This window comes from Pyrus communis, chromosome 13 (assembly GCF_963583255.1).
Source record: "Pyrus communis chromosome 13, drPyrComm1.1, whole genome shotgun sequence".
Taxonomy (NCBI): Eukaryota; Viridiplantae; Streptophyta; class Magnoliopsida; order Rosales; family Rosaceae; genus Pyrus; species Pyrus communis.
Window position 1 is genome coordinate 16025703 of NC_084815.1, and position 19043 is coordinate 16044745.

The window sequence follows — 19043 nt, forward strand, 5'->3', positions numbered from 1 at the left end:
CCACTCCTCCACCATTTCCACAAACAACTTCCCCCATTTTTCAGTTTCATCCAAGAAAACAAACCTACAAAAAACCAGAAAACCTTTCTTCCCACTTTCATATCAGAAAAGAAAAGGATATTAACATGGCTGAGAAAACCAACCAGGCCTATCCCTTGGCACCAGCAAATGGTTACACAAGAAGTGATGCAGAGTCTTTGCAATCAGCCGATGAGCTGAAACGCAAGAAGAGAACCAAGTTGGCCATTTATATTGGTATTTTCATTGTGTTTCAGATCTTGGTCATAACTGCGCTGAGTCTCACCGTCATGAAAGTTAAGACCCCTAAGGTCAGGCTAGGCAACATCAACGTCCAAAACTTCAACTCTGCCCCTGCAACACCTTCATTCGACGCTACATTTACAACCCAAATCAAAGTCAAGAATACAAATTTTGGCCCATACAAGTACGATGCTGCCATTGTCACGTTTTTGTACCAAGGTGCGACTGTTGGGCAAGTTTCTATTCCAAAGAGCAAGGCTGGAATGCTTTCAACCAAAAAAATTGACGTTGAGGTGAGCTTGAGTTCAAGTGCATTGAGCGGTACCAATCTTGGCAGTGAATTGAACAGTGGGGTATTGACACTCAACAGTGCAGCTAAGTTGACTGGAAAGGTTGAATTGATGCTTATCATGAAGAAGAAGAAGTCTTCCACCATGGACTGCACCATGGCATTTGATCTGTCATCGAAGACGCTCAAAAGTTTAAAATGCAAATGAAAACAACCAAGATTATTTCTTTGTATTCATGTTAAATATTTTCTGGAAATTTATTTTATTTTTGTTGGTATTGTTTTTATTTCAAAGTTGAACTGCTTGCTCTTTTTTTCCCCCTTTTTTATGTGAACGTGATGCCATGATGATATAAGATTCAAATATCTAATAGTGTGTAAAAACCAACAGATACTCCAACTTGCAGTCCGTGAATAAGACTATTAAAAAAAGTTGATGAAGTTGTCAAAATATTTATTCGAGAGATGACAGTGACCCCCTAATTTCCTCAAACCATTGTTTGTATTACAGGCCACTTTAGTTGACTATAATTAAACACATAAAATGAACTTGTCAAATATATCTCAGGAGAGGACAAGGCATAGGCTGTGCTCATGTAGCTGTTGAGTACATATTATGCATGTGGTCTTTATTTTGTCCAACTCAAAACGCCTCCCATGTCATATATGCTCTCGTCTGTATGATATAGTTATGCTCTTCTTATCAAAATATCTAGCATATAATAGGGTGGCACGATCCATATTCTTTTTCACCTTTCACATATCCCTCTTAATTTTTATCCTTTGATCCGCCTTCAATTCATTTGATTCGACAGTTGAAATTGACAGAAATATGTGAAAGACAAAAAGAAATGTGTGAATAGCACCACTCCTATTATAGTCTGATTTTAATTTGACACGAAGATCAAGAATTCTTTTGTTAGTCGACAATATAACATATTAAATTATTTGGCAATAAAATTCTACTCTACTATGAAATTTTTCAAACCTAAGAAGCAAGAAGATGAGATGCCTTAAATTGGTGGGATCCTGAACGATTCACACCCAGCCAATGTACGGTATTTTATTAGTTTATGTGGAACATGTGGGCTGCTGGAAATAATGAGTTTCCTATTTTAATAGTTTGCTTATAAAGTGGAGAATAGGAGAAGCCAAGTATCTGTATCGTCTTTCGTTCATGAAAAATAAACTAAAATATAGTAAAATAATTAAAGGCCAAAGCATATTTAATTTTTTATTCGATCCTCAATATAGCTTTATTCCGAAGTTTTGATTGGATGGTATATAGTTAATTATTCTATAGTTGTGCATGATTAGGTGGGTTAGGAATAGGAAGGGCAACATGTGTGTTTACTATTGCATATATATATATATATATAATGAAGAGGCGTGAAGCAGACCTGCTTCATGCGATAAATACAATGCAGAACATACCTGATGCATTCATGCGTCTGTGCTTGTTTTGGTTAGTTGTTGCATAAGAATTAAAAAGAACCTTAAATTCAGACCAAAAAGTAAGGTAAATTTAGATTAAATACCAAGTTGGACATAGGATTTAAGAAAATGTATCATGTTTAAGGAAAATAAGTTCAATTACATATTTCAGGATAGGCCACAAACTTTATTGCAAGGTGGTCTATTACTAAATAAAAGATATGGCAAACTACCATTTTGCCCCACGCTTATTACTTTTAAAACTTTATAAGGTTCGATAGAGTCGAAGTTGACTTGAGTTTTAGAGTTTTAGTAGGTCCGTCAAGGTTTGGGGTTGATCATTTTAGATTTAAGATTTTAGAATGTCATTGGGGGATTTTAAGTCATCTTCAACCGAAAGAGTTATGTTTAGTCCTTGTCCAGATTATAACTCTGCAAGAAATTATTTTTTTAATAAAAAGTACCAGATCATATTTATATACAATCTCAAACCGAATGGGCTATTTTTTAACTCCCTCAATAATTTATTATTTTAAGTTTATTATTTAACTTTATTGGTTAATTGACTTAAACTACTATATTAAAATAAAACTTTCAAACATATTTTAAGTGTCACTTGTCGATAAATGAATAAGATTTTGAAAAATCTTAAAAAGAAACAAGCAAATAGAACCCTTATTCACCGTTGTCTCGGAGAAAAAAAGCACGATCAAACATTTTTGTTGTGATAATCATAGAGATCATCAGCAAGCGGTTTCATCGAATTTCCTGATAAATACAATTTTCATAGCAAAACTTGGATTTACAAGTAAAGTGGCAAATAACCCAGTTTCCAAACGAGTTCCAAAATGTCATATTTCTTTGAGACATTTCGTCTAACACTGGGCGGTCATCCTGTGCTTAACGGGAAATTATACGAGCAACAAAAGCTCAACCAAGTAGAGGAAAACTCGAAATTACTTGCAGCAAATCTGATAACCACTTTAAATTCTCTCTCCCTCCTACAAGAAGAACAGAATGATGATCATATTCATACAGGTAAGAAGACTGTCGACAGAAACTATGTACAAACAAAACCAACAAATCACCTGAAGTTAATACAAATGGGAGCTACTTGTCATAGGTGAGCTATTTGTTGGTTTTTATATGGAAGCCAAATCAGGTGGGAATATGAGAAAAATGAAAAAACCAAAGCTAATTAATTCCAAAAACAACAATCCACAACGAAAGTGAAATACCTGGGGAGCTGAAAATACCAAAACCCACCTAATCCAAAAACATAAGTAAAACCCCAATTATAAACCTGAGTTAAACCTTCAATCAAACTCTAAATTAAACTATTAATAATACCCAAATTAAGTTATCAATCAGAAAAGATAAAAATGCAGAGAGACGGGTTTAACAGGTGTACCTGGTGTGAGCGAGCGAGTGGTGCTGCGACTGTGAGAGGCTGAGAGGAGATGGGGCCGAAGAAGGTGAAATTGTGGAATCGGAAATGGAGGAGAGAATGAAAAGAGAAGGCAGCAGCTGCCCGGGCTGCACGTGGGTAGAGCCCGCCATATTGGGCCTGGGGCTACCGGGCTTGTTAAGTGTAGCCACCCTTCGGCCACTTAGCCCGAATCTTTATGGCCAGATTTATTTTAGGCCTGCTGTTGGAGACGGTTTTGGGTCTTTTTCGGACTATGTTTTGGCCTATGAATCTTTGGCCGGCTCGGTTGGAGATGACCTTAAGTTACACATTTTTTCATTTTAACTAATTGAATAGTTTGAGTTTTCAATTAGTACCTAAACTAAAAATGAGTTTTCAATTGGTTCAAAACTTAATCAGAGAAATTATGTCACTATAATAGTTTTTAAGCAACATTCATTCAAGCATCCTCTTAGTTGGAAGCTAGTTTGCATTGATCTGCTGAAGAATGGAGTGAAATACTAATTATCTGATTATCAGCACACTTGTAAACATGCACACGTATTACAACAGATTTGCACAGAAAACAAGTCCAAATCATCTGAACCAAATATCAGCACGGAAAGCATGCACAATGTTACGAAAACCAGACCAGTTGAGAATAGATTGGACAGTCGAGAGAGGTTGCCCAATCAAGCATTAACAGGAAAATTAAGTATCAAGTTGCACAAACCTGCTTTGTATTAAGATTGAATGAACAGCAGAACATTTACGGAGTGAAATGTCTTTCGAGAGACTGCAATATTTAGTGATGAATTAGCCAAATAAGCCAATGAGCCGATTAGCACTTTTGAATGATCACTCACATATTGTTGTAGACCTCATTCATTTTACTACTCTCTTTACGCCTTGAATGAATTGCAAAGCATGGTTATGGGTTTTCATTTTCTAAGTAAATGTAAAGATAAAGGGCTTGTTTGGATGTGCTTTTAAAATGACTGAAAGTACTTTTAGAGAAAATATTTTTGGGTTCCAAAAGCACTTAAAGTGTTTTTTGCAAGAAGTAGCATTAATGTATTTCTTCTAGGAAGCACTTTAAGTGCTTTTTCAGGATTTATTTTCATTTTTATTAAAGATTGGTTCTAAAAACATTTTCACCAAAAGCGCTTTCAATCATTTTAAAAGCACATCCAAACGAGCTCAAATTTACTTATCGAATTAAATTTGTGAGGGTAGTTTAGATAGTAAATTTGGGTTTAAAGAGATATTGATAGTATAATTAAAAAAAAAAAAAAAAAAGAAAAAAAAAAAAAGAGACTTTTTAGCCAAAATGGTCTCTGAGTGGCATAACTTTTCAATTTGGTTATTGAGATTTAAAATCAATAGAAGTGGTCTATGGGTTTGTCCACCATCAATCAATCATTTTAGTTCTTCCGTGAAAAATTCTGTTAAAGGATTAGAATGATTTGATGGTGGACAAACTCAATAATCACTTCTATCGATTTCAAATCTCAAGAACTAAATTGAGGAATTATGTCAATCTCAAAGATCATTTTACCTAAAAATCCTAAAATATGGGGGTAAATAATAAATTGAGTGTAGAAAGAGATTATATTGGTTCAAATAAAAATTGATGGGGATATCTAGTCAAGGGACTATAATCAATATGCAATCTTAAACCAAGTTTTGATTACATTTTAATCTTATTCAAAAATGAAAGTTTATAAACCCCATAAACATATTAATTGTAAAGATGAATATGAGTAGTTTTTTTTTTTTCCCACACGAAACTATGAGGTCGTTTGGGAAGTGCCTTTAAATACTGAAAGTACTTTTATAAAAAAATATTTTTGAAACCAATCCTTAGTAAAAATGCAAATTAATCATAGAAAAGAACTGCAAGTGCTTTTTAAAAACAGTTTCAGTAATTTAAAAGCATTTTCTAAACAAGTCTCATGAATAGTTGGTGTATGCAACATTTGTTTTTTTAGCTTTTAGTGCTAACTAGAAAGAAAGGGAGACAGGAAGGTTCTCAGCTGGAATGTGTCTTTTGCCAATTTTCTTTTGGTTCACGTAGAAGTGGCATTGTTATGAGCACACCTTTTATCCTCCTTTGAATCATTCTTCTTTTCTAAGGAAACCTGTTCTTTATAAAAAAAATTCAAAATAAATTAATTGTTTATTGCCTGTAACAACGATAATTTCTCCTGGAGACGATTTGGTAAACAACAACGTGCGATTTGAACTTTTGAAGGACATGAGCAGTTGTGGATTCTTACATCAGTATGTACGGCTTAGTCAAATTTCTGAGGCATGCATGCTCTTAGTCATTTTTTACTCAAGTATGATTGAATATTTAAGGACCTATTTGGACCTGAAGAAGTCGCAACTCTAAAATATATGACATTCTGACTAAAACTTTGTACTCTGGAATTTGAATAAGCCGTACATACTGACCTCCTCAAGAAAGCCCTGCGTGGTGCCCTACGAATTCCACTTGTGAACTATTTCACAAAAATGAAAATTATAAAGATATCTAGAGGTTTCTGGACCTACTGTGAAGGCTGTTTATTATATAGCTAAGGTTATATTACTTTTTTTGGTCCTTCCTGTTTGGATATATTTCATTAATACAGCCCTAAAATTTTAGACACGTACTTTTCTAATTTGTCCAATTCAATGACAATGACTTAAGCTTGTGAATTACTTCGATTAAATTAGCAAATGTGAGATATGAGGATAAATTAAGAGAGTTTGAGGTCCGGCTAGCTACAATGCTATGTTCCTTGAGTCCAAGATTTAAAATGATGATTTTCAAATCACTCAGTAGTGTGTCATGGAGAAGAAATTGGAGAGTTTAATGTCCATCTTATATATTTTTAGTTTTTAATTTTTATTTTTTTTATAAGAAATATAGTTGAAATATGATGGAGAAAAGAGGGATGACCAAAGGTACATGAAAGTATGCACAAATGAAACTGAAAACTCCTTTTAATAGGTTTTATTTTCTAGTTTTTCTTTCTTACATTCGTATTCGATCTTTTTCCACACGCTCCCTAGCTTCATATATCCTTCATTCTTCACATCTTCATACACATTACCTCCATCTTTATGTGTGTAAATTAAACACTTCACATGTACCACAGATCGCGCTAAATTTGTTGGCATAAGTACCATATTGTTAGGAAACATCACTCTAAAATTTTCTCTCTTAGGGTTATACTCGAGAAAAGTACCATATTGTTAGAACAATTAGTAGACTACTTATACTCGAGAAAAATGGGCTAGAGTGCAACCTCACCTAAAATACAAGGACTAAAGCTATAAAATAAAATCCCACAATCAAGAGCTGACACGGATGTAGGCCATGACTGACCAATTCTTATCCCCTAAGCTTCAAATTTTAAACACGACCAACCATTCACTCCCACTCAATATAAACCCCCGTCATTAACCAAAACTCTAATTAAATCCAGCACACCTTTACAATTTTCTACAATATTTTTCTAAAGCCCCCAAAACAATGGCAGATCAAGAAAGCCAAATCTGGCCATTAGCACCATCCAGATTACACCGCAGAAGCGATGAAGAAAACCCCACTTTCAAAGCCATACGAAGAGAAAGAAGCAACAAATGTTTCGTCTACGTCTTCGCAGGCATCGTCCTTCAAAGCATAGTCATCCTTGTCTTTGCTTTGGTTGTTCTTCGTGTCAAATCCCCCGGTTTCAATCTCAGCTCTGTCCAGATCAAAACTCTGAAGTCCACATCTTCTCCAGCAGCTTCGTTCAACGCAACGTTATCTACTGAGATGGCGATAAAGAACAAAAACTTTGGGCGGTACAAGTTTGAGGGGAGTAGCGCGAGCTTGTGGTACGGAGAGTTCAAAGTCGGCGAAGCTAAATTTGCAAATGGAAGCGTGAAAGCGAGAGGGACTCGGAAGGTGAACGTGAGTATTGAAGTGAGGTCTAATAGGCTGCCTAAGGATGTTCAAAATGGTGGTTTAGGGAGTGAGATTAATTCTGGATATTTGAACATTAGCAGCTATGCAAAGATTAGTGGGAGAGTGCATCTGATGAATATCATGAAGAAGAGGAAGACTATTGATATGAATTGCACCATGGTTCTTGTTTTGAAGAATAAGACAGTTAAGGATTTAGTATGCAAATAATGATTATTTTAGGTGGTGTTTTTGTTAATGATATTGGTATAGTTTGTATTTTGGGATTTAGTTTACAGATCTTGTTTCTAGAAATTCAATCATTAATTTGTTAATTTTCTTGCTTAATACTTGATCCAAATTTGTATGTTGTAATAGATATATATATATATATATATATATATATATAATACGCTTTAAAGTTTGTGTCATTTTTTGTTCGTGTATTTAAATTGCTAGTGATTGTAACACTCACCTTTCATTTTTTTGCACTTGTCATATGAGTGCAAAAACATCGAAAAATACTCAATTTGCGTGCAAATGGCTAAAAAATTAGTGACAAAATTCCTATCCATTTCAATTATAAGATTTGAGATTTCTTTATGACCAGGTTTTTCTCTTCTTTCTGTCCACTTGATGACAGCTGTGTTTCACCAAAAAAATGGGAGATATATATAAATGCTAGCATACGAAAGGAGAAAGACGTCCTTTTCTTTTGGCCAGGAATTCGGAACGCATACGTCTTGGCTTAAAAAAAAAAACAGACGCCAAGTGAATCGATTCCTCAACTGTCGGTAGCCCAATGGCGTGCTTCTGTGTAGAGAAATGGGAAATCTTGTACTTGATTATATTTTTACTGGCACTAAAAGCATCACCCAAAAAGTCTAAATCCCTATCGTTCATAATTAAAGGTTAATTAGGAGGTGGTTATCATTACTATAATTCTGATTAAGTGTTTGTTAGGTTGAAATTGGAGGTGTCTGTTGAGGTCATAGGCTCTGTGGCTCCTGGCTGTTAAACATATGACTTTTTTTTCAATTTGGTTTGTTCCCCAGATTTAACGTTCCCATATGATCTGCATCTATTATCACAACGTGGAGCATGTTTCTTGGTCGGTTTTTGCTGCTGGCTGTAACGTCTGTTTCAACTTTCAATCCTCTTCCTTCCTGTTTGATCTCGACATCCTGGCAATGTTTTATCCATGCAAAAAAACACACGTAAATTGACCGATATTGGGATGAAGTGAGCTAATTTGGGCCTGTGTCAATGAGTATGTCTATAATTTTTTTTGGCAAACGAGTAAAGTCTATATACTATATATCAGACTAACGCTCTTCTTCCTGTTTGATTTCTTCTCCTTCACTCTCTTTCTTGACTACGACGTTGTCGTATTTAATTTGAGCATATTTGGATAATCTCTTATCTCTCCTTCACATAGTTTGTTCTTTTTTGTTTGATCAGATGCGTTACTAGTCTTCTTCATGTGAGGTCTCTTCTAATTAGTTAAGGTTGACGATTCGGGATAAGGGGTTCTGTCTGCATCGTGTTGCTTCATGTTTGTGTGGAAATGGTCAACTTTAACCATTCAGGGCATGTTTCGGATTGTTTTTGGAATAGGTAAAAGTATTTTCTAAAAATCAAAAACACTTATTGCGTTTTATAGAAAAAAATTAAAATGTTTATGAGTCCTAAAATGTTATGCGAAGAACCACATGTCAAATGGGCTTGGACTTTTGGTGCTCCCAGGCAGCCGAAAGTCTACTACAATTCTAATTCTATATAGACCCAGTTAACTTGCGTAACCATTCACACCATGATTCACTCGGCAAGCCTCATTACGTGGCTTGGGCTCATGTACGCGTGTCACATGCTTGGAGTGACTCAAATTGTAATATTAATGTATGGGAATTGTTATTAGCACTCCAAAAATCTCATTCTACACTCCTCACAAGTGTATTTTTCTTTCTAAATATGGAAAGCTTGAAGTACCAAATGAGATTTTTGTAATGCTAATAACAATTCTCTAGTATATTATTATTATAATACCATTTGGCATGATAAATATACATGATTTGCATGGGCGTGGCATCCAGTAAACTATTATATATTAGCGTGGTATAATCGTAAATTTGCATACTCTTAGTTTCACACTTTATTCATGGATTTAAATTAGGCTTACGATGCTTCCACAACAATCTTTAAGACATGATTGTGTTTGTAGGTAAGATTTTTGGGCCCTAACATTAGCCCCTTGATTATATGGCCATGAAAGAATTGATTAAGGCTGAAGAATCAAACTCCGACCCAAAACTGCAAAACACGTTCTACTTGGTGGGACTCTTTCACTTCCCACGTGCCACCTGACGACTGCGTGATGATGCTTCTCCTAGTTTCCAATGCATAATTCACTTTCCTAAGGAAACTCCAGGTATTCTTGTTGGTTGAAGGATAGGAGTTTGATGCTCTTCTTTATTTAAGACAAATCTTCATTCTTTCCCACTTTTCCTTGTTGATTTCCATAGGGATTTGGGCGTGTCTCCTTTTTGGAATTTTGTTCATGTTGCTTCGTTGAAAGCAGAATTTTCTTTTGATTTTCCCTCTGCTTGCATGTTTACTAGGGATTTTGGGGTCTTCATGCTTGTCAAGTTTTGGTGAGTATTGAGGCTTGAAGGTAGAGGTACGAATTCACCAGGAAAATTAAGCTCATGGTTTCTGTAGTAGGACCGTCTTTCTTGATAATTTTGTATGACATTGTTGTCTTTTTTTGTTCCCATGCATGCTCTCTACAATTGCGGATTTGTAGGTCTAGCTTGATTGTTTGATAGTGCTTTTCGAGTACGGTTTGTCTAGGCACAATGACTAGTTCGGCATGATTACTTTATTATAGTTAACTTGGCATGATTAATCCTTCATGTGTGCTTTATTAGCTTGCTTTTGACATAGACATCCGCATGGCATGCTTCATGTTCCCTTCAAGGATTATTCAAGTGCTTATTGGCATGGTAGGAAGCCGACCTCATCCCTCCTATGTTGAACCCACCTACATCCCCTCCTCCACCTCTCTTTGTCGACCCATCTCTTAAACGCTTCTCTTCTTTTATGTCGCAACCATGGCAGGGGCATTGCACCAGCTACAAAATCCGCTCACTGGTCCCATCTCGCCGCCATAACCAAATACCAACTTTCACTGGACTTCCCCTCTGTCGTCGTCATCTCCTTCACCTCCTTCTCTGTTGCCGTTCGACAACAGGGTCATGGCATGGTTTTCGTTTTGGGCTTGCTCAATTTCGTTGCCATCAGAAATCAAACACCACCGTATTATCCTCACTATCTAACCGATTCACTCTTCGATTTTGATTTTGCAATTTAATATATTTAATTTCAATTCAATTGCAGTAACTGAAATTTTAGTTTCAATGTTTTTTTTTTTTTAATTTAACAACAAAAATTTAGATTGAAGTGGAGAGGTGGCTGAAAGATGATGATAAGGTCGTGCATGAGAGGAAGAAGAAGCCTTAATTTCTTTTCTTTCTTTTTTTACGTGGCACAAACATCTTGACCGTGGAAATATATTTCAAGGGCTAAGAAAGACCGGAAGGGATAAATATATCATAAATAATAAAGTATAAAAAAAATTATAGCAATGGTTACTCAACTTTAACTCAATTGGATCAATAGTCCAACTTTATTTTCTTGACCATTAATCTCTCAACTCGTTAAAATGTGTAGCTATGGTTCTTTTTGTTCACTCTGTTAATATTTCCGTTAAATTCAATCATGTTCGTGGCGTGTGAGACTGATTGTAAGGGCAAATAAGGAAAATTTGTTTCGTGAGGGTTGAAGTTGATCGAACACAGCAAGGCTGGAGGCTACGAAGGAAAACATGCCCAATTGAAACTTCCTCCATCCCCATTTGAAACTTCCTCCATGCCCAATCTCATATTCTACATATTCTTCAAACCCTTGAGGTTGAAACAAGCAAAGTTACAGCAAAAGCAGCCACTGGAAGTTGATATAAAAATTGTCCCAGAGTAAAAGATTGCCAAACGATAGAATTATATTCCTCCCATACTCTCCCTGCTCATATTCATCCTTATTGGCTTCTTGGTACTACTAGTAACGCCTTCATGCCTTCTCTTTATCTGCAGTGGCTTCCAGATCGTTCATGGTGCAGTAAAGCCGCCTTCTCTTCAAGATCATTCATGTTTCTGCTGTTGTTTTCCTTCACTAAAGCCTGATTATTGCAATACATGGTGGAAATTTGAAGGATATGAGATTGGACATGGAGGAAGTTTCCAATGGGGATGGAAGAAGTTTCAAACGGGCATGGAGGATGTTTCAATTGGTGATGTTTTCCTTCGTAGCCTCCAGCCCCTTTTGCTGCGTTCGATTGACTTCAAACTTGCGAAATTATGTTTCTTTATTTGCCTTTATAATCAGTCTCATGTGTGAGGCACATGATTCAATTTAATGGAAACATTGATGGAGTGAACAAAAATGATCATAGCTGCACATTTTAAGTAGTTAAGGGACCAATGGTTATGGAAATAAAGTTGAGGGACCATCACTCCAATTGTTCAAAAATGACAATTAAAAATCCTTCAGTCCTATGCCATCATAAACATTGTACCAAACGATAGACAGTACATGAGTATGTTCATCTTCTGTCAGTCATTTAATCTTTTCATTCCATTTCATCCTGCGCATACCAAACGCGGAACAGAACAATTGTCTCATTCCGACTTGCGGCTACCAAACATAAGACATAACCTTCATTCAATCTCATTCCATCTCGTCCCATTCTGTCCCGTCTACATACCAAATAGTACCTTTCAGTGTAACATTGAAGAGTGTTACTAACCTTGTGAAGCCTGGGTTGGGCACATTGCCCATAGTGTCTTCGTCCAACGCTAGTTTCCATACTCTCCTTTTGGCAACGCTCCTCCCTGAATTCTCCTCTTTTTCATGTGTGAGCTTAAAAGGGAAAACCTCTTTTTTGCACAATTAAAGGCCGCGCAGCTCCAGGTAAACATGTGATTTGGTTTTGATTTGATTAGCTCAGCTTTGGGTTTTGGTTGTTTTAGAAGTATCCTAGTTGGTTTGTAAGGGAAAGGGGTAACTTGGTCTATTATCTCTCAAACCTTCCCGTGTGAAACTGAAATCATGAGCTTGGACTTTTGGTGCTCCCAAGCAGCCCAAAGTCTTCCACAATTCTAATTCCACGTAGGCCCAATAAACTTCCATAACCATCCATACCACAATCGCTCGGCAAGTACCGTTACGTGGCTTGGGCTCATTTAAATGTGTCGCATGCTTGGCGTGACTCGAAGTGTCATATTAATGTATTAATATTATAATATGGCTTGGCACAACAAATATGCATGATTGCAAGGGATTGATGTCCAATAAACTATTATTTTATTAGCATGGCATGATCGTAAATTTGCATACTCTTTGTTTCGCATATTATGCATTGATTTAAGCTCGGCTTGTGACGCCTTAACAACGATTGGGCATTGAGACATGATTGGGCTTATAGGTGAGATTTTTGGCCCCCAACACCCAACAGTTCTCTCTCTCTCTCTCTCTCTGTAAAATTTATGCTATCTCTCACTCACACCCATACGTCTCACATCCACTTCATCACTCATCTCTCCCTCTCCCTCCCCCAATTAATTTGAGGTGTTTTATTTGTTAATTTTTTTTGTTTAATTGTGTAATTAAACAAAAAAAACTGTAGACCCCTTGTTGAGGTAAAAAAAAAAAGAAAAAAAAGGTGGTTCCTTAATTCAAGGAAAGTGGAGTGAAGATGAAAGTGGCAATAAAGATTAACGGGATGGATTAAAATAGGAGTTTTAACGAAAAGCTCACGGTATTGTTCAATTTAACGAAAAACCACATTTTTACACTAAAAATTCAATCATAGTACTATTCACTTTACCCTTTATTTTGTCCTTATCATTAAAATTCAAAATTTTTAAGCCATTTTCATTAGTTTTCCTTAAAATAAAAGAAATCTACACCATTCATCTTTTATTTATAAACAACTAAAAAAATGAACGAAACAAAAAAAGGGGAGAGCAGTAGCTCCATGTTGCTGAAAAGAAAAAGAAGCAGGAGATGGTTCCAGACACCCATTCTCTCATCCAATAACTGTAAAAAATAAAAAATAAAAAAATAAAAAATCTATAAAATGGTTTAGGCCTGATAATTGCTTACACGATCCATTAACACGACATGCAAACGACATGAAAATAACTAGTTTTGCATCAACACGTTAACTAATCGGGTCGTTATCGGATCACACAATATGAACCCGCTAATAATGAGTCATTAACAAGTTTACACGACAGAGACACATGAGTAACCTGTTACAACACGGCAAGAAAAGTTATTTTAATGATTTTAATTTTTTAAACTACTAAAAAACTTACTACAAAATATGATAGATATAATGGATATGTATATATTGTTTATTAATTATTATTGTATTGTTATTCTACATAAATTTAAAAATTTACGTTCTATTTATTTATTTATTTTTATAGTATACTATTGGCAAAGAGTGAGATTAAAAAATTATAGTAAACATTAAAAATAAAAGTATCAAGGAATTTAAAAATACCAAACACATATACAAACGCTCATAATCGCTTCCTCTACGCTTTGAGGATGGGTACATTATCGTTTGATTTTTTAGTACCATACAAACCCTCATGAATAGTATTTTTAAGAGAGCTCAAAAAAAAATAAAATTCATAATCCTTAATGTATAAGTTTGAAAAATGTGAAAGCATATATAAACCCTCATAATTGCATCATCTACGCTTAGACGATAGTTACATGATTGTTTATACTTTTAAAACCCTCCAAATCTAATGAATAGTATTTTTTATTTGAGTGCAAAATTAATAAAATTAATAATTATTGTAAAAAAAAAATATATATATATATATAATCACTCATAATGACAAGCTTTACAGCTTTCGTGAAGGGGTCAACTCCGAAAATTAGTATGTACATAATAATTTAGTATTATATTTTACATTTTTTGGCGTCAAATTATGTTTTTCATTTTCATTATTTATTGATTTAAAATATATTTTTCTTAACAGATAACGGGTCAGGTCATATTACCTGATAATATTAACGGGTTGATTTCAGGTCGGGTCATATTACCTGTTTATTTTACCCGTTGTTACAAACGGGTGTTACACGATATGACCCGTTAAGCTATCATGTATGACAGAAAAATGATACAAACACGAATGTCAAGTCTAAAATGGTTGTCTCTGTTAAGAAAAGGAAGAGATTGACAGAAAAAAAGTACACAAGGAAATTGTTAGAAAATTAGAGTCTAATTGCTATATTAAATTACATGGAAAATTAATAAATAATTCATGCAATTATATATCAAAGTAATGCATGTACATGAGTAACTAATGTTAAATGAACATGACATAATGGATTAGAAAAACCTGAAAAGACGGTTGAGGTAAGTGTTAGACACTTTGTCCTTACGACAAGTCCCACTACGGTGCTCATGATTGATCAGCGCCTATCTCCCAAGATACAACAACCACATCTTTGTAATAGTAGCACTTCAAATCACAAGGCTCCATGAATCACGATTGTGTTGAAAACACTCTCATATAGACTTAATGAGACTCTCTAATATTTAGTGCAATCTATGTACGATTATGTAAATGAAAAAAGTTGTTTTATGTTTATAGGGGCTTCCCTATTTATAGATTTTGAGATACCTTTTTAGAAAACATGTGACTATTCATAAAGAGTAAAAAATTATAACTCTTCATTTAAGTTGACACATCTTTCTACCAAAATGCTCCACTTCTAATTTTTATTTAATTAATAAATTTAATATAATAATATTATTATTAAATTTTCCAATAAAAATCGACAAAAAGAGGATAAGAGAGAAGATCACACAACAAGGGAGATAAGACAAAAAAAAAAACAGAGAGAAAAGCAAGCATAAAGGATACAAGGCAAGGGGAAATACATCATTTTCAGATCTCTTCCATCAAGGTTATCAGATTAAATGATCTGATCTCTTAAAATTTGATCAAACGGTTAAAATTATTATAATTTTTAAAAAGGACCGCTATTTTTAACCATTGAATCAAATTTCAAAAATCTAGATTACTGGATTCGCTAGTCTTGATGGAAGAGATCCGGAGAGAATCTCTCTCCACGGCAAGGGTATAGTGCTTCAGCTTTTGCGGAGAAGAAAGGATGAGCTTTGCTTTCCCATTCCCCCAAGCAAAGAAAATGGTGGGGCTTCCACCGATTCCCAGCGAAATTAGGAAAATCAACCTCATTTTTCCTCATCAAACTTCCAGGGACTATTTCCCAAGTTTTTCTCTTCAAAACGGAGCAAAACCAAAGGATGGCTTCATCGCTTCTCACATCGCAGCACCACCATCGTTCCGATTTCAAACCAAAGTATAAAGTCATATGCCTCTGGAGATCTGTAACTGAAGAAAGGTTAAAACCAAGCCTCTCCACAGGAGAGGCAGCAACCTCCCCATATCCCCAGTCGCTGCAACCGTAGCAGCAAGCTTGTCATTTCCTGGAATTCCGTCAACAAAAGGAATCCCTGAATCAGCAGCACCGCCACTTCTCTCGAGCCATCACTCTTCTCTCCCAAGTCACGGCATCTATCACAACGATTTCGAACTAGAGAATAAAGTCGTAGGCCTCTAGAAATCTGCCACGCCTTCTTCTTCTCCACCGATAGAGATATTCGCAACACCATCGCCAACGTCCAAACAGACAGCAGCAAATTGGTTTCCCACAGCCTTCTGCAACCTCTTGGGTCTAAAAATGTTTCAATATTCTCTCCTCGGAACGGAGAAGAAACAATCATCCTCCACATTTGAACAAGTGGAGAAGAAGAACCCATCGTGCCCAGCAATCGTCCTGAAGCTTGCCGACGATGCAAGGATGGTTTCGTACAAGGCAATAGCAGCGACGGACACACAAGCAGCAGCTGCCGATCACTTCAACACCATCGCCCCAACAATGGTGCTGAAAGAGCAACGGGAGAGCAATCATGGCAAAGAAAAATGGGCAGCAGGTTTTCATCGTCATCAGACGCTTGGTTCTTCATAAAAAAAGTTGAGTTCCACTATCAAACCAATTGGCAATACGAGGAGGAGTCTAACTTACTTATAAGCTTATGCAAGGTCACTCCTCTCATTATTGTAAGACTCATTGTCAATACATCTTCTCAATACGCCTCCTCATATGTGGCGAATTTTCAAGCTCGTTACGTAGACAACACAACAAGATAACATATAGTTAGCCACACGCATAGAACAACCTACTCTAATACCATAAAATAAAACCAATTGAGAATATAAAGAGTAATCAACTTACTTTTAAGCTCATGGAAGATCCTCTTCCCATGTACTCATTCTTAACACTTCGAGCCCAGTAATCATAGCAATAGTTCAAACCACTCGGTTTAATCGCCAACTGCAGGGAAGATTGGGCTCCTCCTCTCCGCCCCTCCATCATTAATACAAAAGCTCACCATGGACATGAAGAATGATCAACCTTTTGGTCGGACAAGGCTTTTGATGATGCAAGTAGTCCTTCTCCACTCCAGAAGTCGTGCGTGGCATAATCAGAGCCGCTGAGAAAAAAAGAAAGTCACATTGACGGGACGCAAAAATCATGCCTCATTCACGGTAGCTGTTCAATGTTCGTTGTGACACTAAAAAAATCACACCGATAAATAACTCGGTTCTTCCGGCAATCTCTCGGAGTGGTTCAAAGCATGAAACAACAATTTCCACCTGACAAGAAAGGAAGTTAATGAGCAATGATCCAGGACAAGGTCACAGCGAGCGATGGATTTGTGAAAAACAATCATGTCGCAACCGTCATCTTGGAGTTAAGAAGAGGAGAAGTTGCTGACAATAAGAGGAAAGGGAAGAAAAGTCCTATTTGAACTTGGAAAGCTTAATTCAAAAAATAAAATAAAAAGAAAATAAAGCTTGCTGAAAACTTCCTTGGGAAAGCCACTCACGTGAAAATTGAAAGGGCAAGCCATGGGATCAAACCCCATTTTAAATGGGATCCTAACCCTTTTCAAACTTTATTGGGCAAGGCACGGCAAAGATGCAATTTTAGCTAGGCCTCACAAATTGGAAATTGGGCCAAAATAATAAATGGGCCAATAGTGTGATGGAGGCACATCATGTGTGAAGGCGATGCCGACATCAAATCCGTGGAGGACGTAAATACCTTCAAATACTATGGATGTGAACCATCTCAAAGCACAAAGCTCAATGAAATTACGCTACGTCAAATTTAATGGATCAAATTTCCGAAGTGGTCAATGGCACGAAGCCTTATCAAATATTAAATAGCACGAAGTTGTATCAAATACCAATGGCATGAAGCCATATCAAATCCCAAATGGCACGATGTCATATTGATTATCAAATGGCACGAAGCCGCGACAAAACCCAAATAGCACGAAGCCGTGTTTAGCTCCAATGGCTCAAAGTCCTCACCCACACGAGCTGAAACTGCATAAGACATTAAATGCTCCTTGTCTGCACGAGCTAAAATTGCACAAGACATCAAATTCCCACAAAATCATTTCGAAATACATCAGTTTGATCCCGTCAAGGATACGTAGGCAGTCTAGTACCGCATCTTAGACACAACCGTAAAACTCAAACACCAAACATAATCCCTAGTTCATTCAACTAAGTGCATCCAAATAAATCAAACACCAAATCCTTTTTAATGGGTCATTCACTCACTAAAAATCCAAATACCAAAATCATGAACTACGAGTGACTTGACCATACGTAGGCAATCTAGGGCTCAACCTAGGTGCAGTCACAAAATGAAACAAAAACAAGAATCCCCAAATATCATATTTTTCACGTTAGAATCAAAGGGTCGTAGTTAATAAACGCGTAGTCTAGAATGAGTTGAACTCAAAATAATAAAACCATCTTTGTAAAAACGAACGAGGGTGAAATTGTGTCGAGTGAATTACTTGTTCTCGTGACAATTTTTGCTCAACACCCATTTGAGAGTCCGTTGGATGTCCATGTAGATACATTATGCGTCTCCGCTATCTAACTAATTCTTGAACTATCCAGTTCGAGATCGAGTGCACTAGTATGTGTTTAGGGTTTGCTATAAACATGGATAAGTTTCGATCGTGGAAAACTCAATTGTATCCTTTAGTGTTCTTCGAGCACATACTAGATAGTTGTTCATAATATTTACGTCGTGTACTTGAAGAACCCTAGGGAAATGCTGCTAAATTTTTATGATTGAAAATAACTGTGTAATCGCAAACCAAAACATAGAAAGAAGCTTAGTATGGATGATGATGGTCAAATGATTGACATATTAAAGATGATCTAATGATGGACATATTGAATGATGCATTCCCTAACGCTTCGCTCAATACGGACAATGAGTCGTCCAATGACTCCAAGAGTTTCAATAGATTGTTGTAAGAAGCTTAGTGATAATTGTACCCCGGTTGTCAAAATTTTTCGGTGCTAACAACCATTGTGGAGTTGATACACATGAAAGTAGAGTGCAATATAACCAATCAGAATTACGACGTGATGGGAATTGTTAAATGTATGCTTACGAAACCTAATGAATTGAAACACGTGAAAGTACAGTGTAATATGACATACTCTTGCTCG

At 36.1% G+C, this 19043-nt stretch overlaps 2 protein-coding genes across 2 annotated transcripts; both read left to right on the top strand.

The window, feature by feature from the left end:
• On the top strand, nucleotides 1-860 carry LOC137713822 (late embryogenesis abundant protein At1g64065-like). The gene has a single exon (XM_068453178.1). The coding sequence runs from the start codon at nucleotides 126-128 to the stop codon at nucleotides 756-758; it is 633 nt and encodes a 210-aa protein (XP_068309279.1). The 5' UTR covers nucleotides 1-125; the 3' UTR covers nucleotides 759-860.
• Nucleotides 861-6871: 6011 nt separating this feature from the next.
• Nucleotides 6872-7652, top strand: LOC137711874 (late embryogenesis abundant protein At1g64065-like). The gene has a single exon (XM_068451031.1). It carries the CDS (start codon nucleotides 6916-6918, stop codon nucleotides 7558-7560), a length of 645 nt encoding a protein of 214 aa, XP_068307132.1. The 5' UTR covers nucleotides 6872-6915; the 3' UTR covers nucleotides 7561-7652.
• Nucleotides 7653-19043: the final 11391 nt, after the last annotated feature.

Excerpts from the sequence above, each read along its gene's own strand:
- LOC137713822 (XM_068453178.1), top strand. The coding sequence starts at position 126 with ATGGCTGAGAAAACCAACCAGGCCTATCCCTTGGCACCAGCAAATGGT.
- LOC137711874 (XM_068451031.1), top strand. The coding sequence starts at position 6,916 with ATGGCAGATCAAGAAAGCCAAATCTGGCCATTAGCACCATCCAGATTA.